Source organism: Calidris pugnax, unplaced genomic scaffold (genome assembly GCF_001431845.1).
Source record: "Calidris pugnax isolate Ruff unplaced genomic scaffold, ASM143184v1 scaffold24, whole genome shotgun sequence".
In the NCBI taxonomy this organism is placed as follows: Eukaryota; Metazoa; Chordata; class Aves; order Charadriiformes; family Scolopacidae; genus Calidris; species Calidris pugnax.
In genome coordinates this window covers 5,921,088-5,935,427 of record NW_015090922.1, presented here as the reverse complement: position 1 = coordinate 5,935,427, position 14,340 = coordinate 5,921,088, and the positions used below count along the sequence as shown (strand labels likewise).

General features: G+C 38.9%; 1 protein-coding gene across 4 annotated transcripts in view; it reads left to right on the top strand.

The window, feature by feature from the left end:
• KCNK2 (potassium channel, two pore domain subfamily K, member 2) overlaps window positions 1-13,894 on the top strand; it is a 132,240-nt gene extending 118,346 nt beyond the window's left edge. For all 4 annotated transcript variants that reach the window (XM_014951273.1, XM_014951275.1, XM_014951274.1 and 1 more), the window contains one exon: window positions 10,954-13,894. In XM_014951273.1, the coding sequence (XP_014806759.1) occupies window positions 10,954-11,271 (318 nt within the window). In that variant the 3' untranslated portion in view covers window positions 11,272-13,894. The remainder of the gene's footprint in view (window positions 1-10,953) is intronic.
• The last annotated feature ends 446 nt before the right edge of the window (window positions 13,895-14,340 follow it).

The window sequence follows — 14,340 nt, the reverse complement described above, 5'->3', positions numbered from 1 at the left end:
CAGTGTTCTTAAAAAGCAGTTTACGTAAGACTTCACAGTAATAATGCATTTCACTCATTCAACAAAGCAACTATTTTTTTTTTTTCAGATACTATCAGGAAAGTTTGCTGTAGGCAAGTGGAACTGAGACAAAAAAATAATTATCTGATCAGATATGCACTGATCCACAATAATGCTGTATTTTGATATTAAAATCCAGATAACCAGAATGTCTGTCAGTTGCTCAGGTGGCTTTTGTCTCTTGAAATACTCTTGAGAGTTTTGAATGCATCAAATGGGGAGGGAAGTGAAAGACAAGTAGAGACAGAAGTGGGAGTTTTAGAAGGATAGATCTGCTGCTGGAAGCAGTTCATACAGTTAGATAGATGAAGTGTCAGAAAGTCACTGGAACATGCTGTGTGCTGTAATCTTAAGTAGGCGATCTGTCTCTGAAGTTCAGCTTCAGCTGCACTAGCTTCCCTTAAACTCCCTCCTCTTCATTATTCTCTATACTCTGATTACTCAGAGCACTTTTAAATTCTTCTGATTTTAGTCTCTTTGAAAGGTAAAATTTCAACAGGATTTTTTCTCTTGTCATATTTTTCTTTTCCTTCAGTGTGCTGCAGTTTCTGAATTTCAGCATTTCCAGCGAAAATGCCTACCTAATCAAGATTCTTAGTCATTCGGGCTATAAATTTTTAAATTCCTGTTTTTAAGTTAAGTGTTTATGTCCCTTGGCCTCGTGGTATTCTATTTGTTAAACTCTAGTCCAGACTCCATTCAGTTCAACAAAGATGGGATTCATGTCCAGTGGTAGATATCAACATCTGACCTGGTCATCTACATTACCTTTATATTCAGTGAAAGGAAATGAGTGTTTCTAGAAAAATTCATTTTAATTTTTTAAGGCATCTACCATAGGAGATGAATTGCATCCTGGAAGAGGCTGTGTACCTTCTTCACTGTATACCAAGAACCCAGGTGACTGACTGATGCTAGACACTGTCTCAGTTTGGACAAGTGATTTTTCATGCTGAGTGTCTTTCTTTTGAATTGAACAGTATGGATCTAGCTTTAAAAAACAAGCCTAAAATTTCACAAGAAATAGCATATTCACTTCTTATGGAAATTGTGAAGCAATTGTTATCTTTGATATTTATAAACAAATTAAACAAATTTGACTGATCTGAATCATCATTCAGTTTAATCTTCTCGGCACCAGTGGCAGAGCTGTCACTCATGTCTGTCAAAACAGAATTAGGCTTGTCATGATGATGCCATGGAGATTATCACACTCCCTATAATATTTGTTGTATTTTCATTTTACTAGCTTCAGGCTAAAGGTGCTTACCTGGCATAAGTTCTCAGCCTAAAGAGAACCTGAACCCATCTCTCGTATCCCCCAAGGAGGGACCCTAAACGTAGGCTGTATGCATGGAAACATGAAAATATGAATGTACTCAAGTAAAAAAAAACCAAAAACTTTTGCAAGGTTTTAGTGAGTTGAACTGGCATAGAAGGCAAACAGGTAGGCTTCAGAGGCTGTTTGGTGAGGGAAGAAGGAAGGAGAAGTTCTTTCAGTGGCGTTGAACTCTTAATCTTGCTCTCACTGTTTTAAGAAACAAAATCCATTCACTTAGAAAGGAAGGCGATAAGAATAACTCTTCACCCTGGTGATCGGAGGCTTTTTACAAAGGTGTACCAAATTGCTGATCTATTTTGCATTGTTTTAAGCGGGATGGATCGGCTTCTGTTGAAGAAAACAACTCTTTGGGATTTTGGGATTCTTACAAAAAAATTACAAAAACAATTGCAGTAGTTCTAAGAATTAAGTGGATATATAAGTTCAATGAGTAGGTCAGACTGACTTGGTGGAATTCTGTTTCTACAAAGCACTGAATCAGAAATATTTGTGGGAGACGGACACAGTGTGAGAGCAATTGCATGTGAAGCCCTTTTGCAAGGCAATGATTAATAGGGGGTGAAACAATTCTAGGATGCTGCAAGGAGGTGATCGTTGGATTTCTGTAGGAAAGTAGGGTTATTGCTGCAGATGTTATTAAAAAGGCATATTACCAGAAAACACTTTCTAGTTCTGTGGGCTAAACTTTGGAAAGAATACAGCGAGCTACAAAAATGCCAAAAGAGCCATCTGAAGTCTGCCTGGCATTAAGAGTTTTTTCCAGCCCATCCAAGATGTACAGAAAAGTTTATGTGAGAAAGAATAGCCACATTCAAAATGGTGATTGTTTCTAATAATTTCGATGAGATGGGGGGGGGTGTGTGTGTGGATATAAAATCTTTCTACAGTAAATACAGCCATAGGTCTCTGGTCAAATTTGACTAGCAATTTGACAAAAATATCTACCCCAAAACTGAATGATGGGAGTACAGTCACTCCATAACATCTCTGAGTCTCAGAGATATATAAAGAATGGTGTTGGTGTAAGGAGAAAGTAAAAATGGCCGACCTGGTTTTGAATGCAATTTGATGTCTTCCCTTTGCGAGAGATTACGGCAAGTAATCCTGGCGGTGTTCTCTGTTCTGCCCTGGCAACAGTCTGTAATACGGAGTTTCTGTATTGATCCCTCTTTAACAAATACACTGTAGTACTATGTGCAGTAATGAATATGAAAGAACGTGTTGTTTTGGGAGTCCCAGGAAAACTAATCTGCTGTTGGTTTTTTTTAAACTTTTCCTAAAACGCCTTTCCTCATGCCTGCTTAACTTCAGATTCAACACACACACACACACACACAGGTAACATCTACACTCTTTTCATTTTGATGTGGTTTATATCACTCCTCTTAGAAGAGCATATGAAAGCCCTTCAGAGATGGCTGTTTTGTTATTGCATATTAAGTATCAGGTCCTGAAATGATGCTGGTGTGGTGCTGATTACAGCTGTGCCTGCCAAGGGCAGGGGGGGCATCGTTGGCACCTCACCTGGCTGGCCCTGCTCTCCCATGGCCCCCCCTTGCCTCACTGTGCCACCTGGACTATTCAGGGGAGATGGAAATGCCTCCAGTGTGGGCTGCATGCAACTGGGTCTTGATGGCAAGAGCTATTGAATTTGCAAAAAACAAAACTGAAGCAAGTGACTTATACTTCATAATAAAAGAAATTGATTAAAGAGAGCTCAGTTATAGCAGTGGCATTTCTTGGATTTAATTACCCGTGAAGATTCAGTGAATGTACATTATCGTGGTTTACATTAGGAAAATTTGATTTTTGGAGATAAGATGTAATCAATCCTTTAGGTTACTCTCACAAATATGTCTGTGATTTAACTCCACTGACAGTGTGATATTTAATCTGGAATCTGTTCAGCCCACATCTTCATGATTAACATTCTTGAAAACCTGACTTTCTAAAGCTAGTATCAGTGCTTGAATATTGTTAGGAAAAGACACCAAAACATAGTAATACTGAGTGTGTATGCATTTGATAGCTGTCTTGTGGACAAATCCCCAGACACAGCCAGTTGAGCAGAATACCTTTGCACCTTCAGGAGGAAGTGTTGACAGTGAGGAAACTGCTTTGTAGTCATGGATAAAAAAGGATTGAAGAAACTATGGAATAGTTTCCAAGGGGTGAGTGCAGTTGTAATATTAGTGTTGAACAACCAAAGTGGAGCTTTAATATTTCACACAAATATCACTCCAGATATTGACATTAGAAAGTTAAGAAATAGTTTTTACTGGGACCTGACCATGTAGTTACAACAGCCATTCCTTACACAGTACCATGTCAAAATTAAAAGTCCTTTTTTTTTTTTCTTTGTTTATTTCAGCATATCTTTATAAGCTAAAGAAGTCCAAGGAGTTTATGAAACAGTCATTGTTTCTTTCCTGTGGGAGAAAGTTGAGACAGTCTTTCAACTGCCTGTGGCTTGGGTTTCATTATGCTTCTAGTATAATTCTTAAAATGCCTGCTATTTCTGGCTGCAGCAAAGTCATTGGTTGTATAGTGCAGACAAAGAATACATGCTGTTCTCCTGAATCACCTTAGGCTCAGCTGGTGGAGCTTTATGTCATCCTAAATAGTTTCTTGTGGTTCATACAGGTGGATGTCATTCAGTCTCATCAGGTTGAAAGAGGGGTTGGATGGCTCTCTGAGGCAGCTGAAACAACTAAACAGAACAGCTGATTTTGATAGGAAAATGTTGGCATCTTATTTAGTCTTTGGAACTTCTTAATAAAGAATAACATAAGGGACTGAGATAATCAGGCCAATAACTTGCATACAGCGTTGAGAGACACTCCCGTGCAGCTCTATGCAAAGAGGTGTCTGATGGGCAAAATTTAATAATAGTTCTAAGGAGGTACCTGTCATAGGAGTGTTTTTATTTCTGGGGGAAAAAAAACAACCAACAGGTAAACAAAATAAATGTGGCGACCATTAGTATATCTGGTTCTGGTTTTGTAGACATGTTTGGGGTTTTTTTTTATATTATTTTGTAGGCTACCTGTTTTTATTTTGTTGAATCAGATAATGATAGAGCAAAAGGGCCATTTTTGCATGTGCCATCTGTCACATCTCCACAAAACATATTCCCACAGCTGCCACCATAGATGTTCCTCCACAAAAAAAATAAACAAAATTAATGGACTCTCTGTGTTCCTGTTGGAGAATGTGGTTTATTTCATCCCAGGCATCAGATGTGCTCTTGGAAGTTATGTGGGTGAAACCAAACAATCATTGCTCACCAGAATGAACTCACAAACATTACTTATTACAGGACTGAATAATCCAATTTCCAGCAGGAAACCATTGTTCCCAAAACATTTCTGACCACCATGGCTACAAAAGTACAACTGCCTATGTAATTTAAATGTCACTCTAGAAGATGGCAATTTCACAAAATAGAATCTTTTCCCTCTAATATTTGCCTGAAAAACATAGGGACGTGTATACCAGTCAGGGGAACCAAAAAAGGGATCACCTACTGCTTTATCACTTTGAAATTAAAGTCTGGTAGCTTAAAGACCTGGGGTAGAAGAGTTTTCTGCTACAGAGGTGAGGTCCTAACAGAATGAAGGTAGTGATTAAACACCTGGGAAAGCTCAGGAGAGGTATCTCATTAGTGCCTGTGGTATTTCTGTGTTGCATTTTGTTACTGTTTTCTTTATCTTTAAAGACAAGTAGAGCACAGTCTTTTCTAAATACCTGTCCACAGGTTACAGCAGAATGGGGTTTGGGTACTTAATAATAAAGCTATAATTACAGAAATACTAAAAGCCAGATAATTGGGGTGGGAATTTTAGTTAGACTATAAATGAGATTCCCTTAAAGCACGGGAAATGAACAGGCTTCAATAAAAATGTCTGTGAAACCTGTCTATTTCTCTTCTATACTCCAGTCTTCTCTAGTCTATAGACGACTGATGGACTGAACGTAAATTTGTGGCCAGCAGTGGCTCAGGTGGGAAGAGTTCTTGCCCCGAACTGCAGGAATGTGAGATGGCAAATAGACAAACCTGCTTACCCACGCAGGGAATCAACCCACTCAGCAGCTGCATTGTTAAACCCATCAACCCTCTCTGTACCTACATTTTTTAAAATTTTGTTTTTTTAAGTGAGACTTTGAGAACAATTTCTGCGAACGCTGGATGAGTTTCTTGAAAGCTAAGACAAAATGTTATGTGCTCTATTCTGCTGCCTGGATAATGTGACATGTACATGCTCTTGCTAGTTTTGTCTCTGAGTAGAATATCATGGAGAGGTTAATTGGATGTGTTATTTTTAAGTAACAGAAAAAGTACATCGGAGAGGAAAAACGAAGCTGTGAAACTTTGGAGAATGCATTAGGGATAAATGTTAGAAAATGTATAGAGGAATTTCACTGAATTTTTTAGAGTTGGAAGGGACCATAAACATCTATAGTAGTAAAGAATATCTATAAGGAAGGTCACCTTTTTTTTTTTTTTCCCTAAAATCCAGTCAGATAGGTATCTCCAGTTCATCTACTTGCTCTTTAATTAATTTTTTTGGGTTGCACTAATATGGCCATTGTAAAATGTATGAACCTTGTATGCCAAAGGAGCCAACATAAAGTACAGTTATAAAAAAAAGAACTATATACATTATTTAAAAATATACATTTTCATTTTCATGTTTAGCATATATAATGTGGTTGGTTTTTTTTTTCTTATTCGGTACTTAGTGGTTTAGCTTCATGTCATATATCTGAACTCCATGCAAGCAGGGTATCTAAGTAGAAGTTGATTAACTGGTTATACTGTAATGTTGGGATTTTTCAAGAAAGTCCCTGAGAGCAAAACTAAGGCCAAGTTAGACATGTCTATTCCTCTTTGTCTGTTTAAAGACATCTTTAATTAGGCTTGTGGGGTTTTTCTGTGAGACCACAGATGTGGTTTAATTCAAAGCACAGATTATTCATGTGAAGGTTATGGCTATGTGGCTTGTGCTGTCCAGACCACTCTTAATAGGATGAGTGGTCTTCCTGAATAGTGAGAAATTTTGTTTGTATATTTATTTGGGTATCTGTTGTGATCAGTGTGTCCAGAAAGATCCTCAAACTCCTGAAAAGTAAAAGGAGTCAGAGTAAATGTACTGAAGAATGAAGCAGGTGCTTCAGTATCTTCAAATGTTTGGTTTTTTTAGTTTTGCTGGGGTTTTTTGTTTTTGTGTGGTTTATTTTTGTTTCTGGTTTTTTTTTTTGAGTAGGATGCCCTTGGACATACTTACATTCTGGGTTCTGCTGTTGGCCTCCATCCAAGCGCAGAGCTCAGCTAGACAGTGAGAAAGCTAAAACATGGTGATGATGAAAAAGAATAGAGAGTTTTCATCTCGCCAGTGATATTGACTGAGAGCCAGTTTTTGGTCATTATTAATTTAGATGGGTTTAGGCAGGAATAGGTGAAGGAATCATTGCTTAATGTCCATGTTTTTTCCTAGTTCTGTCAAATTTGGTATGTCTGTCTTTATCTTGGTGGTAATATATGTGCACAGCCTGGAAACTCTTTAGTCATTTAGGAAGTTCATGCAGTATTTTTTTGATGTATAGTTAAAAACAGTCAGACAACCCCCCCAAAACCAAAAGTGACTTTAACAGGAACGAGTAGATACACTTCAAAATTGTTCAGAGGCTATTCCTCATTATAACCTCATGTGATATTTCCACCACAGGTAGATATCCAGGCGTATCTGTAGTGGTTGCTGGAGGCCACGCAGCCTGTGCTGGGGCAAGGAATTAGTTGTTTGATAGAAAAGTATCTAGTTTTTCATGGTGAAGTGTGCTGTGTGGAATATTTAATTGTGTATACTGCTACCATATTTCTTCAGAATTTGTCATTAAGACCTGTCTTACTTGGACTCCTAATGCAGTCACGTATTGCTTCATAAATACCTAATAAAGATACTAGCTGTTTGCATTAGAAGTATAGTGTTAATATATTAGAGTTGATACTCCTTGCGAAACATATCTAATATCTTGCAGTCTAATTTGGATCTTGATGTGGAGGAAATCAATCCTGGAGCTGGGCTAGGGCCCATGTCCCCATTACTAGTGGCATTTCTGTTCCCCAAAGGTGGGGAGTGAGCAGCATCATCAGGTTAGTTCTGCTTATTGTATGGCTGAGTCAGGTGCTATCACTGTGACATGTTTTTCCTATTACTTTTGAAATATTTTGTGTCATTTAGCCTTCTGTAGAGTACTTAGTTGTCAATAGTTTCTGTGACTAAGAGGCCTTATCCACATGTCACATTGCCCCCAACTATGACAGCTGCAGAGTCTGCAGAGCCGTGCACTGTAATGAGGCAAGAGAATTGGGGAAAAGTAAACAATTGTTATGGTAGGTAGGTATGTTAAGATTTTTTTTGAGCAGCATAGGGAACTGGCATTTTAATCACTTTGTATAAGACATTTTGTGGCTGTCAGTGCCCAGATGAAGAGGAGCTGTAATGCAGTATGATAAAATGTCATACCCTAAGGACAGCAAGAACCTGAACATACACAGAAATGTCCCTATGGATAAAGGAGGGTTCAAATTATAAGAGCAAGTTGCTTATGTACACTGGCAGTTAAAAACTGCACATTTCCTTTCCTATAACCTTTTGTGCTTGAGTCCATAAGTGCTATGGAGTAAGGAGTTTCATTCTGAAGAGATAACATTTATGAGTGCATTTCAGTTCACACAACAGCTAGGGGCTGAAAGCAGTAATTTGGGGCATGCATAGTTCACACAGCACTGAACTTCTAGTTCTCATGCTGTGCCAATTACCTCTGTTTTACTACTAATGTATTTCAATTCTGCTTAGCAATAGCACTGCATTTTTCATTTTTTTCCTATGATTTTAATATAAAACTCAAATTGTGCCAAGCAACATCATAGCTCTCTGGTCCATGGGAAGATAGGATTGAGTCCACCATGTTCATGTTCCACATCACCTTAATTGGAACATGAGCCTGTCTCCAAAGGCATATTTAATGATGTTTTTCAGCTGGCTGCATAAACATGTTTCCCAAAAGAAATCTAATTGGAGTTTAGTAATCAGATATTCTACCAAACTACAGTTTTAAAATTCTTAGAGGTGCAAGAGTTAAAATATAGCAACTTGCCCTGTGCAAGACAGGTCCATCACCAGCATGCAGTGAGGTGGGCTGGCAAGGGAATTCTGGGCCTATCCTAGGGGTTACATGGGCTTGCTTTCATCAGAAGCATGCTCAGAAGTTTTTTCTTTGCTGGGAAAACATGAGAGAAGTGGGAACTGAAACTCCTAGTGAAAGGAAGGTTAAAAAGCATATGGGAGGGCAGTTCAAGATGCTTGCAGCTTCCAGGAGGTTGCCAAGACACAAATTTAAAGCTACTAGTCTGGTAACAACCCTTGAATTGTGACTGTGTGCAATGCCAGAGATGTGTGCCTGAGCAAAATAACTGGTTTGGTGAATGCTTACACAGCTGATGAAGGGTAGAAATGTGTAGGGTAAAATAAGAACCCATATACTGGCTCTTTGCTCTCCCAGACAGAAGCGTGCTCCAGAGCCTGGGCAGCCTGCCTTTAAGTAGAGCTTCAGAGAAGGACAAAGCTGCCCCAGGGTGTGCACTGATACTGCTTATCATATTTTTATTACTTGTTTACGACAAATAAAAATATCGTAGCGGCTGAAATGTTTCAGCATTACAGATTTCATTATTTTCAGATCCGAAGTGCAGTGTGTCTGAACCTAATTGCGCAATTTAAATACTAATAATCATTCAGTTGGGCAAGTCCTCTGTGTATTATAGATAATAATCCTTGTTTTAGAAAATACACATAATGGGTCCACATTAGTCATCTGTGTAATTCACTGAAGCTGAGACAAATGTAATAAAATGACCCCTGGGTAAAGAGATCTTTTTGGGTTTTTTTCTGGAGGGGGAAAGTTTTCCTGAAACCCTGTCACTCTTGGGTGAGCTGATTATTTCTTTACCTTCATTATATTCCTGTTTTCCACTGCACTGCAAAGCATGAATAAGCCACTCTTCTCTGATGGCTTACCCCCCATATTTCTCTGTGTTAGCTTTTTTTATTTTTTTATTTCTGTGCTCACCAAGTCCGAGCTTGCTTGCCAGTGATTGAAATTCTGGACTGAGCAGTACCAATTAGACTAATTTATTTAAGTGGGTTAATTCTTCTGAAATGCTTTGCTTTGGAGTTATATTTATCAGCTGTCTATCTTCCCTGTGCTATACCTTCCAACTATTAAACAGCCTACAAAGCAGACACTTAAAGAGAAATGATCTATTTCTTTTACAGTTACAATGACATAATCTCCTCAAAAGGTGCCTCCTTTAATTACCTATATAACTTATTTAACATTGTAACAGTGATTTGGTTGAAATACAACAGCAAAACATAAATAGCATATAAATTGCAAGGCTGTAGTAGTTATCTCAGGCTATTATCTAAGTGAGCTGCTTAGTCTACCTCATGCCATATCTGAGGAAAAATAAGGATAATTTGGGATTTTGTGCCAGTAGGTGCCTTCCTCCCCCTCCTCAGCCTTATCCTTAGAGCTTGGGCTCATGGGATACTTCAGCTTTCCTAGTACTGAAGCACTGAAATGGTGGAAAGAAATCATAAGGGGTAAAAATGATGGTAATTGTAGTGAAAGCGGAGCAACCTTTGCCATAAAGGCTGTCAATATAAGGATGTGTAGAGTTAGAGCAGAAGAACTGGGCAGGAAGCAGGGGACATATACACAGTAGTGAATTGATGGCGATGATATGAATCTTGCAGCCAACCTGATGGGAAATGTGGGCTTAGTGGTGGAAATACCCCCCCGCAGCTGTGTGGTGATTGTACAGCAGCTGGGTGCGGGCACTGGCGGGCTGCCTTCGCTTTGGGGAGATGGGTAACAGCTCCCGGAGTCCCACTCGGCAGTTGTCTTCATGCTGCTTTTTAGTGTGTCATTTTGGTGGAGTCGGGGTGGTAAGCAGACGTGCTGCTGACACGACTGAAACTGCTGCTGTATTAGTGCTACGTTTGAGCAAGCACAAAAAAGAGAGTATACAAGCAGCTGACATTTTCCTTTAAAAAAGCTTTTCTGTCTAAATTTAGAAAATTCTTTGCCAAGTCTCCCAGGGATCTTTCCAGAGACAGTAAAAGTGCTCATAAATAACCCTGCACCCTAGTAACAATGCATAACACAGCCTGGGTTGCTGGGATTTCAGCATCCCCTGACCAGCTGGGTGCTGTGCAGCTGTCAGGGCTCTGCAGCTTCCCTGTATTGTTGACTGCCTATAATTAAAGAAAATTTAGAAGAAAAGACTTTTATTGTGTTTTCAGAATCATTGTTAACTCTTACTATTGCAGCATTTCATGTTTAGTTGCTACCAATAAAAGAGTGAGAGCAGCGGCAGCTCTTTGCTGGCCCAAAGCCTCATTGCTCACTGGGTTCTTGAGCCTAAACAGTGTCAAAAGTCCTCAGCCTCTTAATGCTTCTCTTTTGTCTCTCTTTTGCCACAGGTAGGGGAATTCAGAGCCCATGCTGCCGAGTGGACAGCCAACGTCACCGCAGAGTTCAAAGAAACTCGAAGGCGCCTGAGCGTGGAGATCTATGACAAGTTCCAGCGAGCTACCTCTATCAAAAGGAAGCTCTCTGCAGAACTCGCTGTCAACCACAATCAAGACCTGACCCCCTGCAAGAGAACCTTGTCAGTCAACCATCTCACCAGTGAGAAGGACATCTTGCCAGCTCTAACAAAGACGGACAGCATTTACATGAATGGTTTGACACCACACTGTGCAGCAGAAGAGATAGCTGTTATTGAAAACATTAAGTAGCTGTGACTTTGGATCCCAGTCCTTAAGAAGCTCTTGGCTTAGACTAGCCATTTACCTTTTTTTCTCCACCCTGTCGATGATCAATGCTAATGGCATTTTCTATGTGTGCATGAGTTCCACAGAAACTACAGTCCAGAATTACCATGGCATCTCTTCAAAGACACAAAGATGAACGGCACTTCTGTTATCAAAAGATGCTGGAACAAGCAACGTCTTCTGCCTTTATCTGCCCAGACTGTTTTTTCACTTCTCCTAATGTGCCATATGGCCTCAAGAATGAATCACACTTGTTTATGGTAACAATGTAGCTTTGAGGGATCAGTCCTTAAAATTTCAGGGTCTACCTTACTGAGCCTAGGAATGGACCATTTCTGGACTACAACACACTTGTAAATGGCAAGAAATTCTTATGCAGCCTTTTACCTAAGAAATTTTTGTCAGTGCCTTATCTTTTGAAGAACCAGAACCTCTACAGTTCCTGTATGGTTTTTTGTTTGTTTGTTTTTTTGGCATGAGAAGTGTATTTCTTTTGAGCTTTCATTCTTCTTGAAACGATGGTGTTTTAAAGGTATCTGTCATGAAGATACCAACCAGCATGAATGAATGCCAAAACTCAACAATCATCAAATGATGTTCTTAGCTCTAAATTTAAAGGCACTGCAGTTTCAAAAGTTGCAAATATATCCCCTAGAAGCATTTTGTTTTACTCAGGTCCAGCTGATACTTGTTCACACTGACTTGTAGAATTTGCAGACCCTCTTCAGGTCTTATTTTTCAAGCAGTGTTCAGCAGTTGTTTTTTTCCTCCATGTCTGAAGTACCAAAAAAATCTGCAGCTTATCTATCACTAAATTATTTGATAGATGACAAGAGCAAATAAAAATTACTACTTTGAGGAGAGGCAGGAGAGGCTTTTAATTGCTGTGTTCTAATAACCACATCCAGAAAACAATGCAGAAAAATACAGCGATTTTTAATAAGCGTAAACCTTCTGCCAGATATTTGCTCTATGGAAAGGATTCTTAACTTCCTCTTTAAGTCAAGTCACACCAGACGCCATATGATATCTTACCCAGGAATCCTGCTGGAGAGCTTTCCTGAATGTCACAGTGTACAGTGGCTGCCTGTGACTAACGTGGGAATGCAATTGAAACTGGTATCACTGTGACTTTCTACATTTCAAAGAGAGATGGCTCTGAATATAAGTGCAGGCATGAAGAAGAGCTGATAAATAGCACAATCTGAATACCGATGATTGTTCAGACAGGATAAGCTGACAAGGAGCAGATCTAAACCAGACTATGGGTTTTCTTTATTGGTTTTAAGAAAACACATTAACTTTAATTTTGTATCTTCTGTTTTGCTTATAGATGTACATGAGATTCAGAAGAAATGCAGGATGGAATGGATAATTTTGCATTTTTTTCTTATGTTAGTCTATTGTAACCTGGCTGTACATAAAATGAGTAGAACAGGCCTTAAATATTAATTTAGGCTCTGCGTAAATCAAAAAAGAATGGGACTTTGCTGATTGGGCATGATTCAAGTGGCAAATCTTACAGCATCTCTGACCATTAGATAACATGCAAGATATGAATGTTAATGTTTTTTGGATGCTTAGCTTGTTTTCTAATAAATATAAGTTAATATGTAAATTCAGTCAATTCAGTGTAAATATCAGTCAATTAACATTTACAGAGAGTACGCTTTTAAAACTAAGGAAGTTCCATGACACAGCACCGAGCAATGCTCTTATAACAAAGACCCTTGTCTCCCCAGCACAGTGTTCTGAATGTCCACATGGCGAGGGTTCGTCTTGCCGTGTATAAACTGTGAATTGTAATGAAAAATAAAGTTTTTAATTAAAATAAGCTTTTCTGAATCTCCTGCTTGCTGCAACTGGAATGTTAGGAAATAATTTGTGAAACTGATTTTCGTGCTTTCAGAGTATAGCAGTTTGCCACCTGCTTTAATTTAAGCTGGTTTAGCAATAAAGGCTTGACTCACCCAGCACAGAAATTAATTTTTTCTTTGGTATTAAAAATAATGCTCTTTGGTTGCTGTACCTTAAGTTGTGTTTCTTGCTGGTTTTGTTTCAAAAACTTGGCCGGCTGCAGTTTCTCCTCTCGTGTGCTGCAGAGCCGATGGCAATTGCTCTGTCTCTGCGCTGAGGGAGGTGCAGGGGCAACCTTCTGCAGAAGTGTGTGAACAGGGCAGTGGCCTGTCACGTTGCAGCAGTCATTTCTGCAGCCAGTATTTCACAGTGGCCTCCTGAATTAAGTCTTGTCCGAGGGAATGAGAGCCCGCAACTGTGCGGTGGTAAGGGGAGAGGACCGTTTGTTTGCTCGTATCATCCCAATCTGATTTGTGTGGGGTATTTCTCAGTGCCTTTTGGACCTGATTTTCAGAAAGGGACTGGTAATGTTTAATGATTATTGTCTTTGACACTTGGAGATGGGATACCTGGTGTTGTATATGATTTCTGCGAAAAGGACCCCTGTTAATTTATATATAAAAGATATTGTTTCTTTTTTGACTTTTGTAACAGATCTAAATTTTATCCTACCTTACCCAAATAAAATAGACTATATTTGCTGTTTGGAACCAAGCATTTACAAATAAAAAAAAATACAAAAAATTTACAAAAATAAAATAAAACTTACAAATAAAATCCCTTATTTGTAAGTTTAATAACTGAAGAAGAAGAAAAGATGCAACAGTCCAGATGGTATAAGTAGGTAGAGTTATCATGATCCAAATGTGTCTACTACCATTAATGTTATTGGAAATTCTTTTTCTCCCTCTCCACGTACAGTGATAGATCACAGATGCTGAGGATGGCTAAGTGAATTTATAAAAGTTGATGAACTCTGTAAAGGTTTCTCTTCTTATTCCTGTAAGAGCATACTTTTGTATTAAAAACCCGTGTCTGTCTTGCTTCTGGAAATTTTGCTGAGCTCACTTTTCCCTTCCAAATATGGAGCTACAAAAGCCTGATTTAGGACTTAATGAAATTCCATTTGTACCCTCCTTCCTCTCTCACACATGGAGACATTTCCAGACCGTTAAA